The 14888-nt window shown below is 34.9% G+C and overlaps 1 protein-coding gene across 2 annotated transcripts in view; it reads left to right on the top strand.

Moving 5' to 3' along the window:
* The window catches only part of RYR2 (ryanodine receptor 2), a 393600-nt gene that overhangs the window by 353606 nt on the left and 25106 nt on the right, over nt 1–14888 (top strand). For both annotated transcript variants that reach the window (XM_048299766.1, XM_048299765.1), the window contains 7 exons: nt 2804–2884; nt 3857–3945; nt 5376–5504; nt 6910–7014; nt 10940–11021; nt 12130–13433; nt 13819–13883. In XM_048299766.1, the coding sequence (XP_048155723.1) occupies nt 2804–2884; nt 3857–3945; nt 5376–5504; nt 6910–7014; nt 10940–11021; nt 12130–13433; nt 13819–13883 (1855 nt within the window). The remainder of the gene's footprint in view (nt 1–2803; nt 2885–3856; nt 3946–5375; nt 5505–6909; nt 7015–10939; nt 11022–12129; nt 13434–13818; nt 13884–14888) is intronic.

Below are 14888 nucleotides of genomic sequence, written 5' to 3'. Positions count from 1 at the left end.
CATTGGTTCTAGTCTGCTTTTGATCAGGTGTAAAAATTGAAAACTAGGATATTGTAAATCTTAGTGTGGCCAGATGATTTAAGATGGGGTTTTTTTCTTCATTTTAAAATGTAAAAATATTTCTAAGAGGAACAGACCTTTCAGCTTTTGTGCACTGATTTTGTGATTCTGATTTTGAAGAATTTTGAAATAACTTCTGTTCCTGTTGTGACTTATTTACAGTGGAACTTATTAAAAGACCCTTCCAAGCCCTTCCAATAATAAAAATGTAATTTATTTAATAAAAATTCCTGAAGTCCAGTAAGTGTACTAAAAGCCAGGATCTGTATATTTTAACTTGAGACGGGTTTTCCTTCTTGTTCTGGAATATCTTATTTCCTAAGAGAGCAAGACAAATAGAGGTCAAAACTATTAAACTGTAACTTATTCTGTAGTCTTATTCACACAAATGGCTTTGATTCAGTGGTGCCTTAATATGTAAGAAATAGATGGTTGGGCCTTTCATGGGCTTGATTTTTCCAAGAAAGTTTCCTGGTGATTTATTTTCTAAAATCACTGCCATCTCAGCAGTCAAGCTACATGCATTACATGTGTAATACAGGCTTCACCAAATATTTGGCTTTCTGTAATGCTCATTTTGCGCCTCGTTCAACAAAGCATGTGAACCCACATGTAACTTTAGGCATGATAGGAGTTCAGTTAAATTGAAAAGAAGAAAGTAACTAATCCTGAGAAATCTTCTATACTATAGCATTTGGTCAGCAGCATATGAAACTCTCTCGCAGGGGTGAGCCTGCATGTAATTTTGAACAATATACTTTTAAAAGCCCAGCCATCTCCTGTTTTTGCTTTCTTGGGCATATACTGCATGTATACATTCATCAGCACTGACAGAAACAGTCATTTATATTTCACTGTTTAATTAGCTGAAAGGGTTTTCAGTCTTCTGTGACTGAAAATCTATGTGCCTCGTAGTTATATTTGCAGTGGAGAAAAATGTCATGGAATGTCACTTACAGTATTTGACTCATTCTTGGAGAAACAATTGGGTATTGCTTGTCGCTGCCCTAAGTCCACGTCTAGAGTTAGGAGGAAAAGCATCTTATCTTTTCCTGTGTTACAAGAAATTGAGTTGGCATATACCTTAGTGATACATGCCCTTAATACCAAACATTGTCTTGAGGGCAACAGAAAAGTGTGAAGTTTTGTACTTTAAAATATTCATATTAGTTTTCAAAATGCTTTTGATTCCTGTTCCTAGTGTACTGAAGTTTTTAACTTTAAAATTCACGTTCTGTGGACTGATAAATCCATTAGCTTGAAATTATAATTGCTCATGACTTTATGTAAAGTTAAATTTCTGATCATGTTTATTTTTATTCCAAATTATGCTAAATACCGTTTATAATTCAGCTAGCTGGTATAAAGAAAATTAACTTGATCATAGCCAATCCAGCTCAAACAGTAATAATATACTCATAGTAATATATTAATCTGTAACTTTGGATATTATAATTAGAATTATACCAATAGAACAGCATGGAAGTAATTGTTAATTTAATTAATGTATCTACAAATTGGTGTTTTTTTAAATTTTAATGTCTTTACTCACTTTTCTGGTCTCCTGTTCACACTCTAAAGATACTGTCTTTGTAGAGCCTAAATTATATCCCCTCAAAGAAAAATTATTCCAAACTCTTTTGCAGTTTGCTTACATTTTTATATCCCTCCTTTTCTTGTCTAGAAATAGCACTCAGTATATATTCAAATTATGTATATTCTTAAAACGTAGAAGTTTTTGTGACTTCCACCTTTGCATACATAGTCAAAATACTTTCCCAAGGTTCTATATGGGGATTTTCTTACTTTTGATAGGTGGCCTTTATTGTTTTAACACCTACAATGTTGTCCTCATGTGTCATTTCATAAGCTGTTCTCCTTTTTTCTGTAGAAAACTGTTTCTCCACACAACTGTTTTCTCCAGTTGTGATTGTTTTCCTGGGTGAATGGTTATTTCTCCTCTTCTCGTGTCCCTGTACAAAGTTAACTAAATGTATTGATGTACTGGAAATAATTATGTGTTAATTGAGGGCTTTTTAGTATATTGTTTCCTGTGGGGAAAAAAATAGTTTGAAGCTTTATTCATTTGGATATTAGTTGCTTACCAAAAAATGAACTGAAGGGCCTAATTCAGTAAAGCATTTTGGCATTTGGTCTTAGTTAATTATAAATATATTGCTTTATTTTGTCAAAGGAGACACGTCCACTTTGTGTCAGCAGCAGTCAGGTACTAAATCTTCAAATATTTCAGTCTAAATGGTTCTTGAGAGTGCACATAGCTGTAAATTTCATGGGTTGTTTTAGAATATTTTAGAATCTAATAGTTTATTTGAGGAGTGATTTTCATATTCGTTTGATTAAATCTCATTCTGTATTTTAAGTACCTTCTTCTGTGATGAATGGAAACCAAATTGATCCAACCCTAACCTTTGTATGTGACACAGCCTCCATGCCCAGTGAAGTCAAACAAGACCGTAAAGCAGGGATTATTTGTAAAATGTTGCCAAGCTCATGCTGCCATATTTATAAATCAAAAGTTAAGTTTTGTAATTTAATTTTTTTTTTTTTATAACCAAATAACTATCTGCCAAGCACAAGTCATAGGTGCTTCAGATAGATTGGTGGTTATAAATTTTTGCTGCCCTTCTCTCTTTCTTTATATTATTATGGAGACTTTCTTCTGGGGCTGTGGGGTGTTACTGGGCAGACTGTGATAACCTGCTTCCATCTGGCCTTTCTACAGGAGAAAAGGTGATGCAGGATGATGAGTTCACCTGTGACCTCTTCCGCTTCCTTCAGTTGCTTTGTGAAGGACACAATTCAGGTTTGTGGGCATATTGCCAGTCAGCGAAGTCAAGGTGACGGTAACTGACGATAAAAGCCCCTAACTGTTGAAGGTTTGGCAGCCTTCATGAAATATTATGAAAGGTGGAGTAGCTGCTAGACCGTACATGAAAGGAAAGTCTTCAAGTGGAATTAAGTTGCTAATTTTTTTAACAGCCCTAACTTTGTAGATAAGACAATGGTTTCCAAAACGATGAGTTTTGGATCTCGACCTACTAGCAAAGTTAAATTTACATAGGAAAATGTACATGGTTTATAACTTCTAGACATGAAAGATTCAGAGGAAGATGTAAGAGGAAATTATAGTAATCGTCCTTTGGCATGTTTGTGCTTTCTGGTGCACACTGTTTCCCACTAATGTCAGTTAGAATTGCATGTGAATTTACAATGTACACAATACCTTTCTTGAAGAAATAATGTATCTTTTAAATATAAAAAACCACATTGAAATCCATAATTTAAGTGTATTTTTATCATTAAGTATATTTCCCTGTGTTCTCGCTGTCATTCTTGTGAATAAAAACCAAAAAAAAAGGATAGTTTTCCTTTTTAGGCATTAGACATATTTTTGACTAAATTATCAGGATCTGTATAATTTTGTGATGTAATTTAGCTTAACAAAATTTATTCTAAGTATAATTACATTGATGTGGATGTAATTTTAGTCATTAATAGATTAAAATAACACCAAGTTAAGTTTTACAGGGGAAATATACAAACAAGGTTCTGGCTTCAGAAGTTCACTGGTATGTGATCTCTGCAATAAGATGCTAAAACTGCTGCAGTGGTTTATTGCCAAAAAAAAAAAAAAACAAACCAAAAAGGAAGAGAAGAAAACCCAATCCATGCCTCTAACCTAAACTTTTATAGATCATCTTAAATCAGAATTAATTTTCAGAAATAGTTTTAACACTTAAATTATTTTAAGTTAAGCTTTTGTTTGAATTTTTAGATTTTCAGAATTACCTGAGAACTCAAACTGGTAACAACACAACTGTTAATATTATCATTTCTACTGTGGATTACTTATTGAGAGTTCAGGTAAGTAACTTATATACTAAGTAAGTACATGACAATAATGACTTATTTCTATACAAGTTTTATTAGAGGAGCACATTTATTTGTCACCATATTTATTCTGGTCCCTGTAGCCCAAGCTAAAGAGAAAGGCTGAAATTCACTAGTGGTTGCAGTTCTTTAAGAATTGTTACTTTGTACTGGGAGAGTCAAAGGTGACATAAATGTGAAGGACTGGTTTCAGCCTTTATAATCAGGTGTGGTGGAGGCTGTTAACCAAGGAGAGCGGCAGGAGGCCGGTGCATGCTCAGGGTGTCCATGAGTACAGGTAGCCAGGTGTGGACTGAAACTACCCTGTGAGTGAGAAGAGTTTTGTATTGCCCAAGTTCAGTTTCAGCCAGCTGCTTTTTCATCCATATTCTGATTTAGGCTGAACACTGGCTGCTCTGTGCATGAATGCTCATGGGCTGGCATGGAGTGAAGCATAAGAACAGTGCATTTTCTAAGGAAGGAAAAAAAAGGCAAAAGGAAAAAAAAAAAACCCACAGAAGGCTAGATTAAAAACCTTTTCACTCATGTATTTTGAATTATCTGCCAAATCCTTTTAATATGAAAACATTTCATTGTCACAACCCAATAGAAAGTAATGAAAAAAATCTACTTTGTTTCCAGACTGAAGCATGTGAATGGTATGAAAACAATATTTTGTGATAAATGTTCATAATTTTTACCTATAATTCTCTTCCTTCTGAAAATCACTGCATGTGATAATATATTTTGTTGAGTTTTTAAAAAAATATTTATCTAGTTAAGTTCCCTTTAGCCATTCATTTATTTGCTCTGAGAATTCCAGACTTTGAAAATTCTTTTTCTTTTTTTGTTTACACTGCTGCTGCTATCAACATTGTTTTCTATCTTTACGCATTCTGTAGAGGTTGTAGAGACAATACAATGATTTTCATTCCATTGCTTACTTGGTTGAAACTTTAAGCCTTTGGGGAAGATGGAGAGAGGAATCATGCACACAAAGCAACATTTTCTCCCACTATTGACTAGGTGTCAAGAACGCAGTATAAAGAGACATTGTTTAATGAAAAGCGTGCAGCATGGCAGTACTACTGAGCACTCCATTTCAGAATGCAGGCAGTTGTATTTCTAAGAGCAGATACCAACTCATCTAATTTTTAATTTATTTTATTTTGAGGTTTGCTGTGGGGTTTTTAAGTTATTTCTTTCCTTGTATTTGTTTTCTTACTGATTCTCTTCAGATGAAACTGCAATTCTTGAAGTAGTACTTGAGAATCACTGGGTGATTCATTTAAAGTCTTTATAAACTAAATAATTTTCAGAACTAGAACTGTCTAATACTGTTTTTCTTATACTGGTGAATTTCCTGTTAGAGCCAGTTTGGCCACACAATCTCTTTGTGCTTCTCACAAATGTTTTTTCTTTAGGAATCCATTAGTGATTTCTATTGGTATTATTCTGGGAAGGATGTTATTGATGAACAAGGACAACGAAATTTTTCCAAAGCCATCCAGGTTGCAAAACAAGTTTTCAATACTCTCACGGAGTATATCCAGGTAAATTAATTTCATTAGAATGTTATGAACTTGAAATAAAATTCATCACACATTTGGCATGAAGATATAAAGTACATAGATATAAAATAGAAATATAATATAGATACATTTATTCTTCAGCATTATTTTAATGAATTTGCTTATGTAGAAAGCAAAATATTCAAATATATATATATACCTGTCACTACTCTTTACAATCTTATAAATATATTAAAATTTAAAATTATTAAATTAACAATCATCTATGTAAGATAGTAGAGTTTTGTTCTAAATTTTTATTAGACTGCAGCAGTGTTACCCACTTTAAAGCCTTTACCTTTAATCCACTGAGAAAACTAATTTCAGCGCAGATCATAGTTGCTGCTTAGTCAATATAACATTAGATAGTATTTTGTGTCAGGAATAAGGTTAAGGCATCAATGCTATGTTCGAAATAGTGAATTCACACTTTCTATTTGAGAACGGTAGAGAAGCACTTGAGGTGGACTCAGCAGTAAATGAGATTGGGATCAATTCTGTCAAAATAAAAATATAGCAGTTCTTCCAGGATATCTAAAGAATTTAGTGTCATTTAGTTCTGCATTAATTGCTTGTGTAAATCCGCTGACAATATTAGAATTTGATTCTACGTATAATAAGCAAGTTAGAGAGGACCTCATTACACTGTTAGGTGTCTAGTATATTGTTTTCATTCAGATGAAAATAATTATTATGAAAATAGTATGTTATAGTTCATGAGGATGAAATGTGGTAGAATAGGACTGAATAAAAATGAGAAGAGGCAGCTTGTATGCATGTGTGTAAATATATCTAATGTATACATATTTCTCAAATTGCAAGTAGTGTTTTTACCTGGTAGAGATTTTATTTATTACCCTTTGAGGCTTTAAAAGCCCTTGTGTTCCCGTTTTCCAGAAGTTAGGATTTTCTTTAAGTATTTTTTAGCACTGTGTTCTACAATATACTGGGGAAAAAAAATCAGGAGACTGATTCTCTAATCCCTTATGTGAATTTTGCTTTAACCTTCTATAAGGTTATTCCTAATTTACAGAACTACATAGCAAAGAAACAGCTTGAAGATTTGTACCCCTTTAGTATTTATTGTTTAAAGTTACAAGGAGATACACACTTTGAGGTTCTTAATTAGTATATTGAGATTTGGCTAAAACAGACAGAATGGTTATTAAAAGTAAGCATTGTTTACAGTCAGTGGTGTTATTAAATACATAATTCTAGATAGATTTAATTTTTCTAAAATTAAAGCAACTTCTAAATGACAGCCCCAAGTTATGTACTTACGCATCTTTCTTCCTGTTTTTGTTGAATTTCTTGCAAACAAACTTTGGTTTTCTTTTTTTCTTTTTTTTTTTTTTTTTTTTTTTTGTTGTTGTTGCCTAAACAATAGGGTCCGTGTACTGGGAATCAGCAAAGTCTGGCACATAGCAGATTGTGGGATGCTGTAGTTGGTTTCCTTCATGTGTTTGCCCACATGCAGATGAAGCTGTCTCAGGTATATTTTTGTTTTACTTTTTCCTTTATAAGTCACTAGCATTTTTGTAAAAGAGAAAAAAACATATTAATATGTTTGAGTCATTAATAGCAACAGTTCGAAAAATAAAAGGCAGAAGTGATAGACTACATTAAAATTGAGGGAGTAAACTACAAAACTGTAGTGGGTGTGAATAGCACGCCTGTAATTGGATTACTGGCCACAGGCACAAAGCAGGGTAGATGAAACTGCAAAGCATATCACTGATATTCAGAAAGAACTCTCGGTTCCGATCTTTTGTACCAAAATTCTCTCACAGTGTTTTCTGCAGTTTCCTTCTATGCGGGACTCATCGTGTTCATTGATGGCTCTTGCACTGAGCCCTAGTTCATCATTATTGAACCCTAGTTCAACACCTGTCTGCATCTAAGCTTTTCTCACTCTTAGTAGAGAGTAGTCAGACCTTATAATGGGTGAATTTCTTTTAGATGTGAGTATTCATTTCATAAGCCGTAGAAATAGTGGAGTGGACTGGCACAGACAGTTCTTCAGGGTGTGAAAACTTTTCATTTTCAGTGCATTTTTCACCTTCTTAACTTTTTAGAAGAATGACACATCTTAATTGAATGCAGTGATTCTAATTTTTTTATGTGATTTGACATTTTCAGAGAAAAATGTCATATGCTTGTAAAAGTGTTAGCTACTGTTAAGAAATACAGCTCTGAAGGCTCTGAGGTCTTAGATTTCATTATTTAGCTCCGAAGGTGTCCATGTAAGTATCATTTGCATAAATTAAAGTAGTCTTGCCCAGATTGTTATTCTCCCTGCCCTTGGAACTTTATGGATGAAAGTAGACTGCTTGCTTACGCTTGTGGACTTTGGGCTACAGGTACGTGTCTCATCCTTTATGGCTAAATAGAAGACTTCTTCCCACAAATGGCATATTTTGACAAACAGTCAAACCTGTTTTTCAAGAGAAATGCACTGAATTTCTACTAAAGTGCATTTAAAGGTGCCTGTAGATACTGTTCTGGTTTTGAAACATCTTTGTTATTTTAAGAATTTTTAAATAGTCAATATTTGGGTAGGCCATGGTGAAGGCTATTGTGCTTTCTTCCTGTTCCACTAAAGCAAACTTGAAAGAGGTATTTAAGCAGTTACTTACAGTGAGTCAAACACATGGTAGCTATGTGTGGATTATGAAATACGGTGTGGCTATTGGCAATATTTGCTTTTACAGTAATGACAAGTTTATAGTCTCAGCTGTGCCCAGAGTGGCTTCACAGCATCTTTCAATTAGTGAATCTAGAAAATAATGATACTCATCCTTCCTCTTCAAAGATAGCCCAGCTGCTTTGCACAACAAGATCCACCAAAATGTGTGGAGTTACTTGTGGTGTTCTGTGGGATGACAGAAACACAGTCTACTCCAAGTGTATTACTCCAAATGCATCACTGTAAATAGTGATGCTGTCTTCCTCTTGCTTGCAGATCAAGCTTTTGGCTTTTGGAAACTCCTTATGAGGGCCAGCAGGAAATACCAGAATAGACAGCGGCTCTTTTGCTTGTTTATATTGATTACAAGAATATATTAATAAGTATTAAAAAATGCCCTAGGGTATATTACCATGTCCCGCAGCCATAGGGAGAAGGAAAGATCCAGCAGGCAGGAATTGTGCAGCAAGATTGATTTATTTAATTATTTTACAAACTCTTTTATAGATTTTTTTCTTCATAGTCTAATTGGACAAAGGATCAGCCACCCCTTGGGATGATTGGCTAAAATCCTAAAACATCCATTGTCAAAATATTTTTCTACTGTACCATAAACAAGACTTCCCAAGGTTGCAGGTGTTTGGTTGTTTACATAACTCTGCTACCTCTTCTGTGAGCGAGAAAAGTCTCTCACGGACTTAGAAAATAGCAAGAAAATCCTTGCTAGCAGCATTTTTGTATCCCCAAGTAAGCTTTTCATATTCAGTTGAAATACCAGTTTTCAGAAGTGTTGAGTGTGGCCAAGTGGAGTTACAAGGAGTTGCCCTATGGCTTTTGTCTGTAAGAGGGGCCTGCCTAGGCTAAATAATTGGGTTTTGTTCTGAATCATGAGTTTCCAGAGCACTTTTGGAGAACATTTGAAGCAAGATTTTAATAGGAGCAAAACAAAATCACTATTTTGTTTGGACTTTGAGGTATTTTTTTTGCATTTTAATTCTCTATCTTGTACCAGGAAGCAATAATATGATAATGGTAATACTTCTTGAAAAACATCCCTAAGGCAGAAAAAGAAAGCACAATTTTCAATCCAAATGAACAAAGATATCTGGGTTGCAAACAACTTTTTTAGTTAAAATTTTTGTAATGAAAACTTACAGGGCAAATCAATTAAAAATCTTAATATTTCCAAATTATGTGGTTTTCAGTCCAAGATCCAAACTGTCATTGTTGAAGGTGAAGTGGGTGCTTTAGACAAAGTTTATTATAAAAACATTTTCTTTGAGTCTGAAGAACAGAAAGAATTCCTTTTTGTATTTAAACTCCTTCACAGAAAGGGGTTTAAATGAAGATAAATCCTTCTTTAGCTTCAGATTTTGTTAACAGTTTAAATTTAAGGAATTACAGAGGTGTGATTAAATCACTATTCTGTAACTTTTAATGGTGGCAGATCAGATAAATTTATAAAAGATGAGTTACTTATTACAACAAATGAACAGACAGATCTTAACCAGAATTACTTACTACACAGTATAAAAGCTAAGAACACTTGTCAATTATAAAATCAAAGTGCACTATGTGGAAGCAGTATATGCAAGCTAGCAAAAGAAACATTACGTAGAGATTGATGAATCTCACTCCTTTTTGTGGAGTACTTCTTCCTCTTTCCCTCAGTCCCTGGGAAGTAACTGTGGAGAGGTGTCCCAGATCCACGGGAGAAACTCCATATACTTCAAGTTTGTGGAAGAATCTAACTGTATGAAAGTGGCCTGGATTTTAATAGCGTAAAGAAGTTGGCTGGCAGTCATATGCCTCTAGGTCAGTTTAGCAGCTTATCAGTCAAGTCTGGCTTCAAAGGGACAGATGTGTGTTTGAAGATGGTAAGCCAGGCTGGCCTTTTAGCATATTCAACACTGAAAAATACCGCTATGGTGCCACCAGTAGCTCACCAGAGATGACTTGCATTGCTTTGTCTCCTGACTGGGTTCCAGGCCAAGCAGATAAGCTTTATCAAAATTCTTTTAAGGCAAAGCATCCTGCCAAGCCATAAAGTACCTTGAGTTTGTTGTGCCACTTACTGAAATCCAGCAGTGCTCAAGTATTTGTTATCAATGGCATGATGTAACAGTGTATCACTGAGGAAGAAATTAATAAATCTATCCAGATAGACTCCAGGAAAGTGGCATAGTAAACTTGATAAACCCAGTGAGATAAGAGATGGCTAAGAAATCAATTTAATGTACCTCTAAGGATTTACTAATGGAACTTTATTAATAAATATTTTAAAATTTTATTTCAACTTTTCTTTCTCCCTCCAAAAATTCAGTAGCCTATAATGAAATGACTCGTTTTGAATCATGTTATAGTTTGAGCTCTATGTGCTACTGTTTTTACAATTTCCTATAGCTGTTTACACCAAAACTTGTTTACACCAAAAGCAACAATATTTTAGCTGACATGAAACATCACAGAAGCATAATCTGTGAGCTTGACATACCCTGTTATTGCTTTAAATCTTCTATCATGTTCAGTTTTGTCTTTATTAAATTACTCTTTCTAAATAGGTGATTGTGTATGAAGTTAAGCAATTAAATATATTTTCACTGTACTATAATTTTTGACACTTCTAGCTTCTTAATTTCTAAGTCTGCTTTTTACAAGGTGAAATATGCATGCACATAAATAAATGGTAAAGAAATCAATATATCATTTATATACTGTGTTTGTTATTTAGGATTCCAGCCAAATTGAACTACTGAAGGAATTAATGGACCTTCAGAAAGATATGGTTGTCATGCTGCTGTCTATGCTGGAAGGTAGTAAAAATTCGAAATCTCTTTCACAGTTGTTCTAGCAAAGGTTTTACCTTTGTGATTTTCTTATTTTGAGAAAGAATGCTGTATTTTTCTTTGTGTTTTTAACTTTCATGTCTCAGTTGTGACAAGATCTTTTAGGTCTGAAAGTGAATGGGAGATTTAGGTAGTGTAGTTGACATAGGTTATATTAATTCTGAGTGCCAGAACTTTATAAAATCCAGGGCTAGCAGAAGTTTTACTTTTTTCCCATGAACTTGACTTATCTTTTGAGTTTAGATGAAAAGGTTTTTTACTACTTAAGTTGAAATCCTGAGTTCTAGGGACAAAACAATTTATCAGTCATTTTATTAACACCCTTAATATATTGCATTGATTTTAGTAGTGATCTTATCCATAAAGAACAGGCTTGATTCTGCTACTGGCTATGTTCAAGGTCCTGAAATTATGATTCCCCAGAGAATGCAGTCATTGCCAAGAAATACTCTTACTACTGCTTTAGCTACTTTACAGGTTTGTATTAGTGCTTCTAGTGCTAGACCAACTAGACATACACACAGATGATCCAAAGATCTTTTCTTCCTTTTGGCTTCTTACATGCATCCTACCACATTCTTGTGTGAGAACTTGGAGGGCAGAAAATGCAGCACAGATTGCAGTGTAGCATGCACTGCCACTGCTACTGCTTTGCTCATAGGAGGTTACTGAGAAGCAAAGTAAATTCTTAGTACTGTAGACTGTGCTCCGTGAGGAACCTACCGAGCTTCTCGTCTGGTTGATGTGACACTAGTTCTGTCTGTGTTGCTCTATAGTGAAATTTATAATATGCTGCCCCACTTTTGGTACTGTATTAAGTGTATGATCTCTCTCTACAGGCCTTGTTAATCCTTCCTGTAATGGCAAATACTCAGTCACATGTTTTTTCCAAGTTATAGGGCAGACTTAGTAGTAGAAGATTCCAGATTTCAGAGCTAGCTTTCTCATGCGAGTGTGTTATCCAATAGTTTATCATTCTTACTCTTTGATTATTTCACTAATCATTATAATACACTTTTCTTTGCCAAAACATTTGCTGACATAATTATCTCTAATATCATGTCATCACCTCTAGGTAATGTTGTGAATGGAACTATTGGAAAGCAGATGGTTGATATGCTTGTGGAATCGTCGAACAATGTGGAGATGATTCTGAAGTTTTTTGATATGTTCTTAAAATTGAAAGATTTGACTTCCTCTGATGCATTCAAAGAATATGATCCTGATGGTAAAGGGATAATTTCGAAGAGGGATTTTCACAGGGCAATGGAAAGCCATAAGCACTACACTCAGTCGGAAACTGAGTTTCTGCTGTCATGTGCTGAAACAGATGAGAATGAGACTTTGGACTATGAGGAGTTTGTGAAACGATTTCATGAACCTGCAAAAGACATTGGTTTCAATGTCGCTGTTCTCCTGACCAACCTGTCAGAACACATGCCCCATGATACACACTTGCAAACTTTCCTTGAGCTGTCAGAGAGTGTGCTGAATTACTTTCAGCCTTTCCTTGGACGAATAGAAATCATGGGCAGTGCAAAGCGCATTGAACGAGTTTATTTTGAAATAAGTGAGTCAAGTCGGACTCAGTGGGAAAAACCTCAGGTAAAAGAGTCAAAGAGACAGTTTATATTTGATGTTGTAAATGAAGGTGGGGAGAAAGAAAAGATGGAGCTTTTTGTTAACTTCTGTGAGGATACCATCTTTGAAATGCAACTGGCTGCCCAGATCTCTGAGTCAGATCTGAATGAAAGGTCAGCTAATAAAGAGGAGAATGAGAAAGATAATTCTGATGAAGAAGATCCTAGAATGGGTTTCTTTTCTCTTGTTACCATGAAGTCAGCTTTAGTAGCTCTCAAGTACAATTTAATGACTCTTATGAAAATGCTCAGCATGAAGAGTCTAAAGAAACAAATGAAAAAAGTGAAGAAAATGACCATGAAGGACATGGTCATGGCTTTGTTTTCTTCCTACTGGAGCATTTTGATGGGCTTACTACATTTTGCTTGTAGTGTTGTCCGGGGCTTTTTTCGCATCATATGCAGTTTGCTGCTTGGAGGAAGCCTAGTAGAAGGAGCCAAGAAAATCAAGGTGGCTGAACTGTTGGCTAATATGCCAGATCCCACTCAGGATGAGGTGCGTGGGGAAGAAGAAGAAGGGGAGAGGAAGCCAACAGAAACTGCATTGCCTGCAGAAGACCTGACAGATCTGCAGACTTTAACAGAAGAAAGCGATCTACTCTCAGATATATTTGGTTTGGATTTGAAACGAGAAGGTGGACAGTATAAATTGATCCCTCACAATCCAAATGCTGGTTTGAGTGATTTACTGAGCACTCCCTCCTTAGCCCCAATGCCTGAAGTACAGGAAAAAATCCAGGTAATTGTATCTTTTATTTCTGATATATAGTTCTCTCTTTCATATATTAAGTATAGTCTTGACATAAAACTTGTATCTTTGTTTTTCTGGGTTTTCTGAATTTTTAAGAAACCACGTATAATTACTGGTGTTTACTCTTTCTGATGTCATAAACTTGAATTTCCACAGCCTTCTCTAAGTACATGGTGTTTTGAATTGCTTTTAATTCAGTGTTAAATTGCCTCTATTAATGTAAATTGAATTATCATCTTTTATGAGGTTTTCAGTTGTTTAACAGAAAAAAGAAAGAAACAAACCCTAACAGTCTGCATTCTGGATATTCTTTTAACTAACTCTGTACTGTATAATACTGTTTAGACACAGTTTTAAACCTGATTTTCTGTAGGAGAAGGTGAAAGAAGATGAAAAGGAAGAGAAAGAAGAAACAAAATCAGAACCCGAAAAAGCTGAGTATGTATTACTTTAACCACTGATCCTACAAAAAAAAGGGTTTGTTTCACTGAAAAAAACACTAGGCTGATTTTTACTTCTTTGCCTTTAATTTTCTGTCCATTCACATTCCAATTAGGTTGGTTTGTTTTTTTTTTTTTAACAATCTTCATCATCTGTGCACATTTGCAAGGATGCCATGTAATAAGCACCACTCTGATTCTGTGCATGTCCCTCTTCCCAGAAGCGTCCTTTGTAATGTTCATTTAATTTATTTTAGAATGCGCTTGATTGATTTTTTCTTGGCAAATCTGAAAGCTAGAAGAAAATCTCTTGGAAACTCTGTAAGAGCAGCTGAGTTCCAGAGACCTGCTATCCATCAGCAACCGAATCTGCTTTACCTTCTCCCATTTGCTATGACATGTTTTGAGTTATTTGCATTTTGCAAAACCTTAACATTCCAGTATAATTTTAATGAATTACAGAGTAATCTTGCATCTTTATGAAGAGATTTGATCAATGATCATTTAAACACTTTTAGGACACATTAAAATCCAATGTTAATGCCATTAGCTCAGAATAAAAATAGTGGAAAGAAAAATATAGTGCTTGGTTTTAACCAGTAAAAACTGTGGCTCTCCATCTCTGTATTTTATGGTTCCTGATACATGCACATTTTTGTGTACAGTGTCTGTAGCTGATTTATCACTGTCAAAATTCTAAGAGGATGCCTTAGTCTCAGACTCTTATTGCTCTTCTGGGATGACAAACACTTGCCTGTGACAAAAACTCTTCTTCCTAATCAGTGCAGCAAATTTCTAACTTGGCCAATATAACTTTGTGAGGGAGAGTCTTCCTGACTTTTGAAGGTCACTTCACTGTTGATTGCCCTGCTTGACTGTGTGAGTTGCAGTAATACCTGTACTCTCTGTGAGGAGTGCAGTGCCTGGCACTATTAGCTTCCGTGAAGCTACTCCTAACATGACAAACTTTCAAGTGAAAGTTTATCAAATGTGTCCTAGGAAG

The sequence above is a fragment of the Corvus hawaiiensis genome, chromosome 3 (assembly GCF_020740725.1).
Source record: "Corvus hawaiiensis isolate bCorHaw1 chromosome 3, bCorHaw1.pri.cur, whole genome shotgun sequence".
Taxonomy (NCBI): Eukaryota; Metazoa; Chordata; class Aves; order Passeriformes; family Corvidae; genus Corvus; species Corvus hawaiiensis.
This window is presented reverse-complemented; position numbering and strand designations above follow the sequence as displayed.